Genomic DNA, 12,557 nt, shown 5'->3' with positions numbered 1-12,557 from the left:
CCTGAGGCTGCAGAGCGGAAGAGACCACCAACACTGCTCACCCCTGCCCACATCCCTGGCCCAAGAGGAAACTGTATAAGGCCTCTGGGCTCCCGTGGGGGAGGGCCCAGGAGCGGCAGGACCCCTGCCACAGACACCGCCGGACCCTGAAGGAAACAGACCGGATAAACAGTTCTCTGCACCCAAATCCCGTGGGAGGGAGAGCTAAACCTTCAGAGAGGCAGACAGGCCTGGGAAACCAGAAGAGACTGCTCCCTGCACACACATCTCGGACGCCAGAGGAAAAAGCCAAAGACCATCTGGAACCCTGGTGCACTGAAGCTCCCGGAAGGGGCGGCACAGGTCTTCCTGGTTGCTGCCGCTGCAGAGAGCCCCTGGGCAGCACCCCACGAGCGAACTTGAGCCTCGGGACCACAGGTAAGACCAAATTTTCGGCTGCAAGAAAGCTGCCTGGTGAACTCAAGACACAGGCCCACAGGAACAGCTGAAGACCTGTAGAGAGGAAAAACTACACGCCCGAAAGCAGAACACTCTGTCCCCATAACTGACTGAAAGAGAGGAAAACAGGTCTACAGCACTCCTGACACACAGGCTTATAGGACAGTCTAGCCACTGTCAGAAATAGCAGAACAAAGTAACACTAGAGATAATCTGATGGCGAGAGGCAAGCGCAGGAACCCAAGCAACAGAAACCAAGACTACATGCCATCATCGGAGCCCAATTCTCCCACCAAAACAAACATGGAATATCCAAACACACCAGAAAAGCAAGATCTAGTTTCAAAATCATATTTGATCATGATGCTGGAGGACTTCAGGAAAGACCTGAACACACTTAGGGAAGCACAGGAAAACATTAATAAACAAGTAAAAGCCTACAGAGAGGAATCGCAAAAATCCCTGAAAGAATTCCAGGAAAACACAATCAAACAGTTGAAGGAATTAAAAATGGAAATAGAAGCAATCAAGAAAGAACACATGGAAACAACCCTGGATATAGAAAACCAAAAGAAGAGACAAGGAGCTGTAGATACAAGCTTCACCAACAGAATACAAGAGATGGAAGAGAGAATCTCAGGAGCAGAAGATTCCATAGAAATCATTGACTCAACTGTCAAAGATAATGTAAAGCGGAAAAAGCTACTGGTCCAAAACATACAGGAAATCCAGGACTCAATGAGAAGATCAAACCTAAGGATAATAGGTATAGAAGAGAGTGAAGACTCCCAGCTCAAAGGACCAGTAAATATCTTCAACAAAATCATAGAAGAAAACTTCCCTAACCTAAAAAAAGAGATACCCATAGACATACAGGAAGCCTACAGAACTCCAAATAGATTGGACCAGAAAAGAAACACCTCCCGTCACATAATTGTCAAAACACCAAACGCACAAAATAAAGAAAGAATATTAAAAGCAGTAAGGGAAAAAGGTCAAGTAACATATAAAGGGAGACCTATCAGAATCACACCAGACTTCTCGCCAGAAACTATGAAGGCCAGAAGATCCTGGACTGATGTTATACAGACCCTAAGAGAACACAAATGCCAGCCCAGATTACTGTATCCAGCAAAACTCTCAATTAACATTGATGGAGAAACCAAGATATTCCATGACAAAACCAAATTTACACAATATCTTTCTACAAATCCAGCACTACAAAGGATAATAAATGGTAAAGCCCAACATAAGGAGGCAAGCTATACCCTAGAAGAAGCAAGAAACTAATCGTCTTGGCAACAAAACAAAGAGAATGAAAGCACACAAACATAACCTCACATCAAATATGAATATAACGGGAAGCAATAATCACTATTCCTTAATATCTCTCAATATCAATGGCCTCAACTCCCCAATAAAAAGACATAGATTAACAAACTGGATACGCAATGAGGACCCTGCATTCTGCTGCCTACAGGAAACACACCTCAGAGACAAAGACAGACACTACCTCAGAGTGAAAGGCTGGAAAACAACTTTCCAAGCAAATGGTCAGAAGAAGCAAGCTGGAGTAGCCATTCTAATATCAAATAAAATCAATTTCCAACTAAAAGTCATCAAAAAAGATAAGGAAGGACACTTCATATTCATCAAAGGAAAAATCAACCAAGATGAACTCTGAATCCTAAATATCTATGCCCCAAATACAAGGGCACCTACATATGTAAAAGAAACCTTACTAAAGCTCAAAACACACATTGCACCTCACACAATAATAGTGGGAGATTTCAACACCCCACTCTCATCAATGGACAGATCATGGAAACAGAAATTAAACAGTGATGTAGACAGACTAAGAGAAGTCATGAGCCAAATGGACTTAACGGATATTTATAGAACATTCTATCCTAAAGCAAAAGGATATACCTTCTTCTCAGCTCCTCATGGTACTTTCTCCAAAATTGACCATATAATTGGTCAAAAAACGGGCCTCAACAGGTACAGAAAGATAGAAATAATCCCATGCGTGCTATCGGACCACCACGGCCTAAAACTGGTCTTCAATAACAATAAGGGAAGAATGCCCACATATACGTGGAAATTGAACAATGCTCTACTCAATGATAACCTGGTCAAGGAAGAAATAAAGAAAGAAATTAAAAACTTTTTAGAATTTAATGAAAATGAAGATACAACATACTCAAACTTATGGGACACAATGAAAGCTGTGCTAAGAGGAAAACTCATAGCACTGAGTGCCTGCAGAAAGAAACAGGAAAGAGCATATGTCAGCAGCTTGACAGCACACCTAAAAGCTCTAGAACAAAAAGAAGCAAATACACCCAGGAGGAGTAGAAGGCAGGAAATAATCAAACTCAGAGCTGAAATCAACCAAGTAGAAACAAAAAGGACCATAGAAAGAATCAACAGAACCAAAAGTTGGTTCTTTGAGAAAATCAACAAGATAGATAAACCCTTAGCCAGACTAACGAGAGGACACAGAGAGTGTGTCCAAATTAACAAAATCAGAAATGAAATGGGAGACATAACTACAGATTCAGAGGAAATTCAAAAAATCATCAGATCTTACTATAAAAACCTATATTCAACAAAATTTGAAAATCTTCAGGAAATGGACAATTTCCTAGACAGATACCAGGTATCGAAGTTAAATCAGGAACAGATAAACCAGTTAAACAACCCCATAACTCCTAAGGAAATAGAAGCAGTCATTAAAGGTCTCCCAACCAAAAAGAGCCCAGGTCCAGACGGGTTTAGTGCAGAATTCTATCAAACCTTCATAGAAGACCTCATACCAATATTATCCAAACTATTCCACAAAATTGAAACAGATGGAGCCCTACCGAATTCCTTCTATGAAGCCACAATTACTCTTATACCTAAACCACACAAAGACACAACAAAGAAAGAGAACTTCAGACCAATTTCCCTTATGAATATCGACGCAAAAATACTCAATAAAATTCTGGCAAACCGAATTCAAGAGCACATCAAAACAATCATCCACCATGATCAAGTAGGCTTCATCCCAGGCATGCTGGGATGGTTTAATATACGGAAAACCATCAACGTGATCCATTATATAAACAAACTGAAAGAACAGAACCACATGATCATTTCATTAGATGCTGAGAAAGCATTTGACAAAATTCAACACCCCTTCATGATAAAAGTCCTGGAAAGAATAGGAATTCAAGGCCCATACCTAAACATAGTAAAAGCCATATACAGCAAACCAGTTGCTAACATTAAACTAAATGGAGAGAAACTTGAAGCAATCCCACTAAAATCAGGGACTAGACAAGGCTGCCCACTCTCTCCCTACTTATTCAATATAGTTCTTGAAGTTCTAGCCAGAGCAATCAGACAACAAAAGGAGATCAAAGGGATACAGATCGGAAAAGAAGAGGTCAAAATATCACTATTTGCAGATGACATGATAGTATATTTAAGTGATCCCAAAAGTTCCACCAGAGAACTACTAAAGCTGATAAACAACTTCAGCAAAGTGGCTGGGTATAAAATTAACTCAAATAAATCAGTTGCCTTCCTCTATACAAAAGAGAAACAAGCCGAGAAAGAAATTAGGGAAACGACACCCTTCATAATAGACCCAAATAATATAAAGTACCTCGGTGTGACTTTAACCAAGCAAGTAAAAGATCTGTACAATAAGAACTTCAAGACACTGAGGAAAGAAATTGAAGAAGACCTCAGAGGATGGAAGGATCTCCCATGCTCATGGATTGGCAGGATTAATATGGTAAAATTGGCCATTTTACCAAAAGCAATCTACAGATTCAATGCAATCCCCATCAAAATACCAATCCAATTCTTCAAAGAGTTAGACAGAGCAATTTGCAAATTCATCTGGAATAACAAAAAACCCAGGATAGCTAAAGCTATCCTCAACAATAAAAGGACTTCAGGGGGAATCACTATCCCTGAACTCAAGCAGTATTACAGAGCAATGGTGATGGAGGCTGCATGGTATTGGTACAGAGACAGACAGATAGACCAATGGAATAGAATTGAGGACCCAGAAATGAACCCACACACCTATGGTCACTTGATTTTTGACAAAGGAGCCAAAACCATCCAATGGAAAAAAGATAGTATTTTCAGCAAATGGTGCTGGTTCAACTGGAGGGCAACATGTAGAAGAATGCAGATCGATCCATCCTTATCACCCTGTACAAAGCTTAAGTCCAAGTGGATCAAGGACCTCCACATCAAACCAGACACACTCAAACTAATAGAAGAAAAACTAGGGAAGCATCTGGAACACATGGGCACTGGAAAAAATTTCCTGAACAAAACACCAATGGCTTATGCTCTAAGATCAAGAATCGACAAATGGGATCTCATAAAACTGCAAAGCTTCTGTAAGGCAAAGGACACTGTGGTTAGGACAAAACGGCAACCAACAGATTGGGAAAAGATCTTTACCAATCCTACAACAGATAGAGGCCTTATTTCCAAAATATACAAAGAACTCAAGAAGTTAGACCGCAGGGAAACAAATAACCCTATTAAAAAATGGGGTTCAGAGCTAAACAAAGAATTCACAGCTGAGGAATGCCGAATGGCTGAGAAACACCTAAAGAAATGTTCAACATCTTTAGTCATAAGGGAAATGCAAATCCAAACAACCCTGAGATTTCACCTCACACCAGTGCGATTGGCTAAGATCAAAAACTCAGGTGACAGCAGATGCTGGCGAGGATGTGGAGAAAGAGGAACACTCCTCCATTGTTGGTGGGATTGCAGACTGGTAAAACCATTCTGGAAATCAGTCTGGAGGTTCCTCAGAAAATTGGACATTGAACTGCCTGAGGATCCAGCTATACCTCTCTTGGGCATATACCCAAAAGATGCCTCAACATATAAAAGAGACACGTGCTCCACTATGTTCATCGCAGCCTTATTTATAATAGCCAGAAGCTGGAAAGAACCCAGATGCCCTTCAACAGAGGAATGGATACAGAAAATGTGGTACATCTACACAATGGAATATTACTCAGCTATCAAAAACAACGAGTTTATGAAATTCGTAGGCAAATGGTTGGAACTGGAAAATATCATCCTGAGTGAGCTAACCCAATCACAGAAAGACATACATGGTATGCACTCATTGATAAGTGGCTATTAGCCCAAATGCTTGAATTACCCTAGATCCCTAGAACAAACGAAACTCAAGACGGATGATCAAAATGTGAATGCTTCACTCCTTCTTTAAATGAGGAAAAAGAATACCCTTGGCAGGGAAGGGAGAGGCAAAGATTAAAACAGAGACTGAAGGAACACCCATTCAGAGCCTGCCCCACATGTGGCCCATACATATACAGCCACCCAATTAGACAAGATGGATGAAGCAAAGAAGTGCAGACCGACAGGAGCCGGATGTAGATCGCTCCTGAGAGACACAGCCAGAATACAGCAAATATAGAGGCGAATGCCAGCAGCAAACCACTGAACTGAGAATAGGTCCCCTATTGAAGGAATCAGAGAAAGAACTGGAAGAGCTTGAAGGGGCTCGAGACCCCAAAAGTACAACAATGCCAAGCAACCAGAGCTTCCAGGGACTAAGCCACTACCTAAAGACTATACATGGACTGACCCTGGACTCTGACCCCATAGGTAGCAATGAATATCCTAGTAAGAGCACCAGTGGAAGGGGAAGCCCTGGGTCCTGCTAAGACTGAACCCACAGTGAACTAGTCTATGGGGGGAGGGCGGCAATGGGGGGAGGGTTGGGAGGGGAACACCCATAAGGAAGGGGAGGGGGGAGGGGGATGTTTGCCCGGAAACCGGGAAAGGGAATAACACTCGAAATGTATATAAGAAATACTCAAGTTAATAAAAAAAAAAAAAAAGTGAAACATCAAAAAAAAAAAAAGATTAAAAAAAAAAAAAAAAGAAAACCAAGGCTACCGTGCAGTTGTGCATGCAACCTTGATAAGCATTCTCAGAAGACCTCAGGTCATTACATGCTTGACTTTGAATTAATAGTTTGCCATTGAACCTTTTGCTGCTGCCAATTTTTTTCTCCCAACCCTCACATTCAGTTTAGGAAATCAGGCACCAGAAGGCACCTTCACCAAACAAATGTGGCACCAGAGAGGTCCATCTAACACAGCACCAACAGAAGGGGGCAATCTATCACAGGCATCCTTAGCAAGAGGAAAGACTCAAGCCCTGGTTGTAAATGGAAATTCGGGGGAATAGAAATTGTTGAAAATGGGATAGGGAAGTAAATGGGAAAAAATGAAAGAGGATGGTGAAGGTGAGGAGCGGAAGGAGAAATGACAGACACACAGTCTCCGGCCCAGGAAGGGGATTCACTGTTTCCTTAGATGTGGCTTTTGGAGCCTAGGCAAAGTCATTGGAGTCATAGAGGGGAAAAGTTGTTTGTAAGAAAAGTTCATGATGACAGGGGTCTTGCTTAGTTAAGTGGGCGTTTGCTCTCCTGTTGTTTTAGTGGCAATGGTGGCAGAATAGATTCTGTGTCTCTCCTCTGTTTTACAGAAGCATGCCCTAAAATTAAAAATGAGAAGGAAAACGTTAGTTAAAACAAGTTGGGTAGGCATAAAACCAGTGTAATTTCAGTACAATGGTTAATCTTTCAGGTCCACTTGACTGGATTTTAAGTCACCATGAAAACACTCTGCTGGGTAAGTCTATGAGATTGTTTTCAAAAAGTGACCCAAAAAAAGTTTAACTGAAAGAAGACACTGAATGATGGATGCACGATCCCAAGAGCTAGAGTTCTGGACTGAAAAGGAAAAATTGATCTGAGGACTCGGTATTTAACTCAGAGTGACTGTCTGTGCTCCTTGCTGTGACATTCCTACCACAACGGACTATCTCTGAGCCAAAGGAAATCTCTCCTACCTTGAGTTGCTTTTGTACATATTTTCATCACACCAGTGAGATGCATAACTAATGCTGAATATTGGTGCCCATAAGTGAAGTTGTTGCTATGGTAACCTTACTGCGGTCTATACACTTTAGGAACTGCTTTGCAGGAGGAATATGGAAGAGTTTAACACTATACACCAAGAGAAACCCAAGAACTCTGTAAGCAGAGTTTAATGGGGCATTTCTGTGGGAATTTGGAAGGTTAGAATGCCAAGGAGTGCAGACGATGGGAGCCAGGCTCATGAGGATTCATAGAGAACAGGGGCTCTGCTGGGAACTGAGCTAGAGGTCTTCATGTCATATTTTAGCAAATAATGTGGCTTTATTCTGTTCCTATCACGAGAACCTATGCACAGCTAAATTCAAAAGTAATGAACAATTCTCATTTGGTGGAGAAAATTTCAGGACAGGAGAGCATTCAGGCTTTATCATGGCTACTGCTCACTACTCTTGTCTTGTGTACAACAAGAGAAAATAGCAAGTGAAGAAGAAATTTCTGAAAAAAAAAATACAGTTGGGCAAAGCCAAAGCATGAAAGAATTTTAGTGTTAAAATAATGGGATACAAAAATGTACTATAATTGCTAAAGAGTTTAGCATGGTGAGCTGAAAAATAGGAAGGTACCAAGAGTAAGCTCTCACTCACTAAAAGTTCTTAGGTGTGGCGGGGCAAATACATTTGAAAGGACAGAGCCAGAACCTAGATTCCTAAGTGCCCACCTAAGGAAGTATTTTCCAAGGATTAGCTTTGAAGTACACAGTCTACTGAAGCTGTGCTCTAAGATAGCCATACTACATCTTGAACTGACAACATAACCTGGCAGCATCATTCATATGGTATTGGCTTTGTAGGCATGAAGATTACAAAAGAGAAGGGGACCATGGAGACGTTTCAATTTTTCACGAAGTGGCTGAAGCCAGACAGTGTGTAGCAGGCCTCTATTCTGTGCAAGGAAGCCTTAAGAATGAAGCTGGGAAGGTGAGGTTTAAGTTACAGTGGAGACCACAGGATACTGAAATGCCAGGATGTTGAGATATCTGTTACAGAAAGCTGAAATGTGGCATAGAGCTAACACAGAGAGAAATTGTGTGTACCACAGGAAGCAGGGCTGAGGAATGTGGCTGAGGAATGTGGCTGCCCAGATGATTCTATCATAAGCCCCAAGAGCCAGATACAGAGACACAGCATTTGCTGTTTGCCCTGCTAGGTTTTGCTCTTGCTGTAGTCTGATAGATCCTTGCTATCCTCCTGTTATTCATTTGGGCAATGGAAATGTTTATACTATGTCAGTATATGTTGGAAGTATGTTGTCCTATGTCATTATATGTTGGGTATGTCACTTATTTTCTTTTTTCTTTTATAAGAAGTCAAGTTAAAACATTGTCCTGAGCCTTAAAAGAGGCTTCAAAAGTCGTCTGTCTATGTTAAAATTGTTAAATTTTGGAGAGTTTTTTAAAATTTGACTAAATACATTTGCACTATAATATGAACATGAGATTTTAGTGGGGTGGTATGATGTTATGATTTAAAGTGATGTGTTTAAGTGAACCTGACAAAGGGTAGAGTTATGATAGTTAATCTTGTCAATTTGACTAGCTTTAGAATTGCCTTAGAGATATACCTATCAGTTTGTCTATTTGGGTATTTCAAGAGAAGTCAAAATATATCCTGAATGTGGGCACTAACTTTCCTTGACTATACCAAGGGAAAGAGGAGGAAATAAGCTGAGCCCAGAATTGATCTCTGCCAGCTTCCTGATGATTAATAGAATGTGACAAGCTGCCTCGTGCTCCTGCTTCTGCTATGGTAGACTCTAACTGAGCCAAAACAAATCCCTCCTTTTACTTGAGTTTATATTGCTGGGTATTTTGTCACAGCACTGAGAATAACTTAAGACAGATGTGAAGAGATGACACAAGAGATTAAATGAAATAATCCCATAACCTGCAGGAAAGATGAAGGGGAAACCGGAATGAGATTTAGTGCAAATAAATATGATCCTCCTTGGAGTGTCAATAACAAAATGGGCTACAGTGAACACCAGGAACTTGATTTCATGTGTTGCCCTAATATGCAACATGCCTTGTGAAGACAGGGTTTTACAATGACAGCTGGAAACCAGGGCTCATATCTTGGCATCATGAGAGCCACACCAGAACCTATCCTTGCTGTAATACATATCTCCCCAAGACATGGAGCAACAACTTAACAAAAATTCTCTACTGACTCCAGAACAGAAAGTGCAGAGAACAGAGGACCGACTCATCAATATCTCTGTTGAGAATGCTGCTAAGAGGTCAAATCAAGCTTAAACCAACCCCTGCTGTGGCAGTTTGAATACGCTTGGCCCAGAGAGTGGCACTCTTTAGAGGTGTGGCCTTGTTGGACGAAGTGTGTCAATGTGGGTGTGGGCTTTAAAACTCTCATCCTAGCTGCCTGGAAGCCAGGCTTCTCCTATAGGCCTTCAGATGATGGCGTAGAAACGCTCAGCTCCTCCTGCACCATGCCTACCTGGAGTTTTCCATGCTCCCACCTTAATAGTGGACTTAACCTCTGAACCTGTAAGCCAGCCCCAATTAAATGTTGTTCTTACAAGAGTTGCCTTGGTCATGGTGTCCGTACACAGCAGTAAAACCCTAACTAAGACACCTACCTTCAAGAGGAAGGAGTTATTTTATTCTCCATTTTTTTATTTTGTGTATATGATAGTTTTTTCCTGCATGTATATCTGTGCATCACATGCACACAATGCCAACAGAGGGGAGAATTAAGCATGGATCCCACTGGAACTGGAGTTATGGTGGTGATAAATTAGTATGTGTGGGACCTCTAGAAGAACAGCCACTGCTCTTAACTGCTGAGTCATCTCTCCAGCCCATTCTATTTAATCCTCACAAGAAAACATTTTAATGCATTAGCATTGTAGAGGCTTCACATAAAGCATAATGGAATAAAATCCCTGCTAGGAGATGGGGAGAACTAGAGAGATGGCTCAGTAGGTAAGAGTACTTCTTGCTCTTTCAGAGGACCTGGGTTCAGTTTCCAGCACCCACAGGACAGCAAACCTTCTGTATCTCCAGTTCCAGGAAATCCAATCCTTTCTTCTTCTGGTCTCCATGCACTCACACAGGCTCACACACATACATATAAATAAAAAATAAAAATAAACTAATAAATACCTAGCATAAAATGGGAGCCTTGACTCAAACTCTACTCTCCTTGTAGGCCTGAAGTAATTTCCATGTAAATTGCAGGCAGTAATTCATGAAGCTTCCTTTCATTTGCTCCTTTTGTCTAATCCAGTGGATCTCAGATTTTGGTGTAGGTAAGAGTTATACATAGCACTTACATAATTCAAAGAAATTGTCCAAGGTGACTTCTGCATATTCCTAACAAAATTCTGACCAATTCTGCTTACTTTTCCCATCACATTCTAGAATACCTTCTTCATTCCTCTCTTCCCATGGAAGGCTGTTCTTCCCTACACCTACAGTTTGCTGCTACTTCTCTATGAGTTCCTACCACCATTCTTCCCTATGATGCCACTGTCCTCTAAACTTCTATAGCTCACACCCCTGTCCAGACCTTCAGCTCCCAAATCACTATGTATCTCTTCGTGCCCTACTTGTTTCCAAACTAAAGCACCAGTATCCAAGAGAAATATATTCTTTAAGGTGCTTATAAAAAAAAGAAAAAGAAAAAGAAAAACCTAACTCATGTTTTTTAAAAGCAAGGTACATTTACAAAAAGGGGGAAACTGACATTTTTTGTGGCCAACTGTTGGCTCAAGGAATGCACAACAGTAATTTCAGGACATAATTAAAACCATATGACATTCTTGACAGTATTGCCCCTTAGGAAAAGTTGAAGGTCCTTCTACTCTGCTAATTAAGGTAATATCTAAAGATAAAACTGGAGTCTTGCTAAGAAAAGAATGTATCTTTTCCATGTAGAGATGTCCTCTATCAAAAGAAAACTCCAATGACCTTTTGGGGCAGTTGTGTGGCTGCTGTGACCCTTCTGTAAATATGAAGTAATAGCTTCAGGTTTTGCCCTGCTTACCAAAGAGGTCGAAGCTAACATGTGGTAACATTTATGTCCCATCTGTTGTTCATTTTCCCCATTGGTTGTTCCTCCTTAACCAGTACTTAGGGCTAAAGGGAAGGCCTTTAAAGGTATTTCAGGAATTCATTTATTAGCAAGAGACACAGGTGGGAGATACCATTATCAGCTTTGGAAGCAGTGGAGCAAGAGCAATGAAAATGAGATCCTGGCAGAGCTGGCTCTGAAGGGTGTGGACAACGTGGAATGGGAATGGTGGGCCCCTGACTGACGTGCGAGCAATGCAGCTTTGCCAGGGACCCAGGAACACAGCACTATTCAACTCACAGGACACACCAAAACACGGGCCTTTGAAAGCGCCTATGACCTGGTGTTCCATTTCGAACAAGGCAAGAGAACACCCAGGTTCTAACCTGGAGGAGGAACAGGGCACTTGTAGGGAATATGAGGGGAGCCTGACCTTCTCCTACCCATCTGAGATGGCGGCAGTTCTGCAGGGTCTCAGCAGACCCTGGTTACCTTGCTGCTTGCTGCTTTGCATCAGGAAATGGCCCTTTTTCTCCATCCATCAGGTTTGAATTTTAAAGTTACCATTTGTGTGGTGTTTTCTGAGTCTTGAACATCTTTTCAGTTGGGGTTAAAAGAAGGCAAACACATCTTCCCAATCAGTGTGAGAGTTTCTCAGTAACGATATAGCACACCTTCCCTGTGTCTGGCTGCTGGAGCATATGGCTCCGAGAGACTAGGATTTGATCATTCTTAGTTACCATGCTATCCAGTCTCACAATCTGTTCCTAAGATAGATTAAACACGGCCTAAACCAAACAGCATCTAAAAGGCACTGTGTTCAGGGGGCAGGGGAAATTAAAAGAGCCGGCTTTGGAAGTAGACACTTCTGCTCAGCGTTAGCTAAGAAGCTGAGGAAGTCACTTTGTATCTCAGAGAGCTGCTTCCCTTTCTGTAAATGGAATCACTGATAGTCTCTCTCTCTCTCTCTCTCTCTCTCTCTCTCTCTCTCTCTCTCTCTCTCTCTCTCTCTCTCCCCCTCCCTCCCTCCCTCCCTCCCTCCCTTGTTCCTCCTTCCCTCTACCCCCTCATCTCTGTAAGGAGTA

The 12,557-nt window shown here is 41.7% G+C and overlaps 1 protein-coding gene across 8 annotated transcripts in view; it reads left to right on the top strand.

Annotated features, from left to right (window-relative positions):
• Veph1 (ventricular zone expressed PH domain-containing 1) overlaps window positions 1-12,557 on the top strand; it is a 254,919-nt gene that overhangs the window by 104,419 nt on the left and 137,943 nt on the right. Inside the window, exon 8 of one of the 8 annotated variants that reach the window (XM_039102628.2) lies at window positions 7,092-7,116. The exons of 6 other annotated variants lie outside the window; for them this stretch is intronic. In XM_039102628.2, coding sequence (XP_038958556.1) covers window positions 7,092-7,101 — 10 coding nt within the window. In that variant the 3' untranslated portion in view covers window positions 7,102-7,116. Of the gene's footprint in view, window positions 1-7,091; window positions 7,137-12,557 lie in introns of those variants that run through there. One more of the 8 variants, XM_039102627.2, reaches the window with a different exon arrangement.

Source organism: Rattus norvegicus, chromosome 2 (genome assembly GCF_036323735.1).
Source record: "Rattus norvegicus strain BN/NHsdMcwi chromosome 2, GRCr8, whole genome shotgun sequence".
Taxonomy (NCBI): Eukaryota; Metazoa; Chordata; class Mammalia; order Rodentia; family Muridae; genus Rattus; species Rattus norvegicus.
This window is presented reverse-complemented; position numbering and strand designations above follow the sequence as displayed.